General features: G+C 51.8%; 1 protein-coding gene across 1 annotated transcript; it reads left to right on the top strand.

Moving 5' to 3' along the window:
- The first annotated feature begins 1,011 nt into the window (after positions 1-1,011).
- On the top strand, positions 1,012-2,469 carry LOC119319249 (transcription termination factor MTERF8, chloroplastic-like). The gene has a single exon (XM_037593738.1). It carries the CDS (start codon positions 1,077-1,079, stop codon positions 2,229-2,231), a length of 1,155 nt encoding a protein of 384 aa, XP_037449635.1. The 5' UTR covers positions 1,012-1,076; the 3' UTR covers positions 2,232-2,469.
- The last annotated feature ends 807 nt before the right edge of the window (positions 2,470-3,276 follow it).

Below are 3,276 nucleotides of genomic sequence, written 5' to 3'. Positions count from 1 at the left end.
CGTGTAGGCCGCAGGAGCCTGGAAACGGCGGCCACAAGAAGGGAAGATGTCTTTGAGGAGGAGGATGCATTTGGCATTTGGGGGCACATCGTGTAGGCCGCAGGAGCCTGGAAACATCCCTGTGGACTGCTCTTCACCGCTGATGGAGAGCAGCATGGATGGTCGTCGGCGAGGCAGCATGCTAAGGAAGATGAAGCGTGGTGACAGAGATAATGGGAGCGGTGCGGTTAATGCGAGGTAGGTGGAGGTGCGTGTAAGGAAAGATAGAAGAGCGAGTTTTGGAAGGGCATGCACGGGCGATTGACCAGGGGAGGAGATTATGCGGCAGATGCGGGTAGTTATTAGCAACTGATTGACGTGATTTTTTTAATAAAAACAAGAAATGGGATAAGAAGTATTCTGACCATGAGATTCGGACGGAAGTCGACTGGTCTGATGCATTACCTCCGATCAGACAAAAAGAGTTTTCCATAGTTCAGCACCTAGGAGTATATCCTTTCCCCTTTTCCCCTCTTCCTACCACAGCTACCCAGCGGAAGGCAAAACACATGGCAACTAGCAGTTTTGGTGTGGGAGAGGAGACGGGTGTGTGGGCGAGATGACAAATGCCCACACACTAGCCCTTGTGTGTGCGTGCAAAGTGGCGTGTGGGCGAACTGCTGACGCCCACACACCAGCCCCTCCTGTGTGATGAAACGGCCGTGTGGGCGACCGGCTGAACGCCCACACACCAGGCCAGTCCTACGTGGCACTAGAAACATACCAAGATTCGTGCGCTCACGAACGGACGCGGATCCACGCGTGTGGGCGAGATGCAAACGCCCACACGTGTGGTCGTTAACATTTCCGAAAGAAAAAGGAGAAGAAGAATTTTGTTATTATGAGATAAAACATGTTCTGGTGGAGGGTGGACGAAAATAGGCCGTTGGATGTTATTTGGATGACAGGGATTGGATGATTACTTAGTAGCTCAGCCAAGTTAATTAGAGAATCGCCCACCACACACCACCATCGGGGACACACACGCGCCACTGGAATTCCCCACCGCCGCCGCCGCTGCCCGCCGTCGCGGCGCCATGCTCCACCTCCGGAAGCGCGTCCTCTCCGGCCCGCCCCTTCCTTCCACCTCCCCACTCCTCTCTCTCCACCGCCTCATCTCTGCCGCCGCGCCGGGCGTCTCCCCCAACCCTGCCTTCGCCGTCGACGACTACCTCGTCCGCACCTGCGGCCTCACCCGTGCTCAGGCACTCAAGGCCTCCGCTAAGCTCAGCCACCTCAAGTCCCCCGCCAACCCCGACGCCGTCATCGCCTTCCTCGCCGGCCTAGGCCTCTCCGGCGCCGACGTCGCGGCCCTCGTCGCCAGGGACCCGCAGATCCTCTGCGCCAAACTGGAGAGAACCCTGGCCCCCAATGTCGCGGGGCTCGCCGGCCTCGGCCTGTCACAGGCTGAGATCGCGCGCTTCGTCTCGCTCGCCCCTGACTACTTGCGCCAGAGATCCGTCGTCTGCAAGGTAGAGTACTACCTGCCACTCTTCGGCTCCATCGACAACTTGCTCCGGCCGCTCAAATACGGCTCCGGCTTCCTCGGCTCCCACCTCGAGAGGGATGTCAAGCCCAAAGTCAGTATCCTAGCAGAGTGCGGTCTAGGTGCTTGTGATATTGCCAAGCTCTTCATCCGTGCGCCGAGGATACTTTGTGCCAGCACAGAACGTGTCTTGCGGATGGTCGCGTGCGCCGAACGTATAGGTGTGCCCCGTGGATCTGGGATGTTCAGGCAAGCGCTGCATGTTGTCTCATACTTCAGCGAGGACAAGATCGCTGCCAAAGTGGACTACTTGAAGAGGACACTTGGGTGGTCTGATGCCGACGTTGGCATTGCTGTGTCCAAGGCTCCGTTTCTGCTGGGGAAGTCAAGGGACATGCTGAAGCGCAGGTCCGAGTTCCTTATCTCTGAGGTGGGGTTGCAGCCGGCCTACATTGCTCATCGCCCGGCTTTGCTCACTTACAGCCTGGAGGGCCGGCTCAGGCCCCGCTACTATGTTGTGAAATTTCTCAAGGAAAATGGATTGCTCAAGCGTGACCCAAGCTATTACACAATTGCCAAGTTCACTGACAAGGCATTCGTGGAGAAGTGCATATGTCCTCACAAGGAAGATGCACCACAACTTGCTGAAGACTATGCAGCTGCTTGCAAAGGAGAAGTGCCAAATAGTTTCAGATTTAAAGCATGATAGGAAACCTGGTAAACTGTGTACGTTCGTCAAAGTTTTCATTCTCTTGGAAGCTGGTAATTCCTATTTTAGTGTACTTTGCCTAGCTAGATGTTGGTCTTCCACTCTGTTAGATTCTGGTATGGTCGTTGCTAACGCTTGATGAAAACCTGTAATTAGATCCATGGGCACTGATATGTCCATGTCATCACAAACTTTCCTTCGAATGGTAATTCTTATCCTTGTGTTCTTTGCCTAATTGGATGTTGGTTGGGCACTCTGTTAGATGCTAGTATAGTCGTTGCTAATGCTTGATGAAACTTAGAATTTGGTTCCTGAGTCCTGATATGTTATGTTATCATTATAAGTAGTTAACCATGGCTTGGTTATGAACTTGTTCATCCTCGTGCCATGTTATTTACCACTTTGAACTAAGTAATTGAGAATAGGCTATTCTGCATTGCATCAAAATTTCTAAATAGCAATTCTGCTGCATTCTTGGCAATGTTGGCTTGCGTCGTTGGCATAGGTGTGCCCCGTGACTCTGGGATGTACAGGCACACCCTGCACATTGTCGCATTCCTTGGTGAGAAAAATATTGCTGTCAAAATGGAATACCTGAAGAAGACGCTCAGATTAACTGATGCCAAGGGTGAGTGTTGTTGTATGTAAGGTTCGGATTTTGCTGAGGAAGTCAAAGGAATCACTTGAGTGGAGGTTCGAGTTTGTCATCTCCAAGTTGGGGTTAGTACCAGCTTACATCGCTTATCACCCAACAATGCTCTATTATAGCCTGGAGGGCCAGCTGAAATCCTGGTTCTGCGGTAACTTTTCTTAAGACAATTAAAAAATAAATGCGTACTGCACCGTAAAGGTGTTGCTTGGGACCATAAGCTGGCAAGCTTTTTTCAGTGTTCTTCCCTAACAAGGTGTGGGTTGTCTGGTATAGTGTGTGCCGCATGCTGGTTTGGTCGTCACTAATTGCTACCACTTTCTGAAGCTAGTAAGTTGAGCATGAGTCCTCATATGTTCATGTCATCATAAAATTTCCTCTGAATATCAATTC

This window comes from Triticum dicoccoides, chromosome 6A (genome assembly GCF_002162155.2).
Source record: "Triticum dicoccoides isolate Atlit2015 ecotype Zavitan chromosome 6A, WEW_v2.0, whole genome shotgun sequence".
Taxonomy (NCBI): Eukaryota; Viridiplantae; Streptophyta; class Magnoliopsida; order Poales; family Poaceae; genus Triticum; species Triticum dicoccoides.
This window is presented reverse-complemented; position numbering and strand designations above follow the sequence as displayed.

Bases quoted from the DNA above. Each gene is read 5' to 3' on its own strand.
- LOC119319249 (XM_037593738.1), top strand. From the start codon at position 1,077: ATGCTCCACCTCCGGAAGCGCGTCCTCTCCGGCCCGCCCCTTCCTTCC.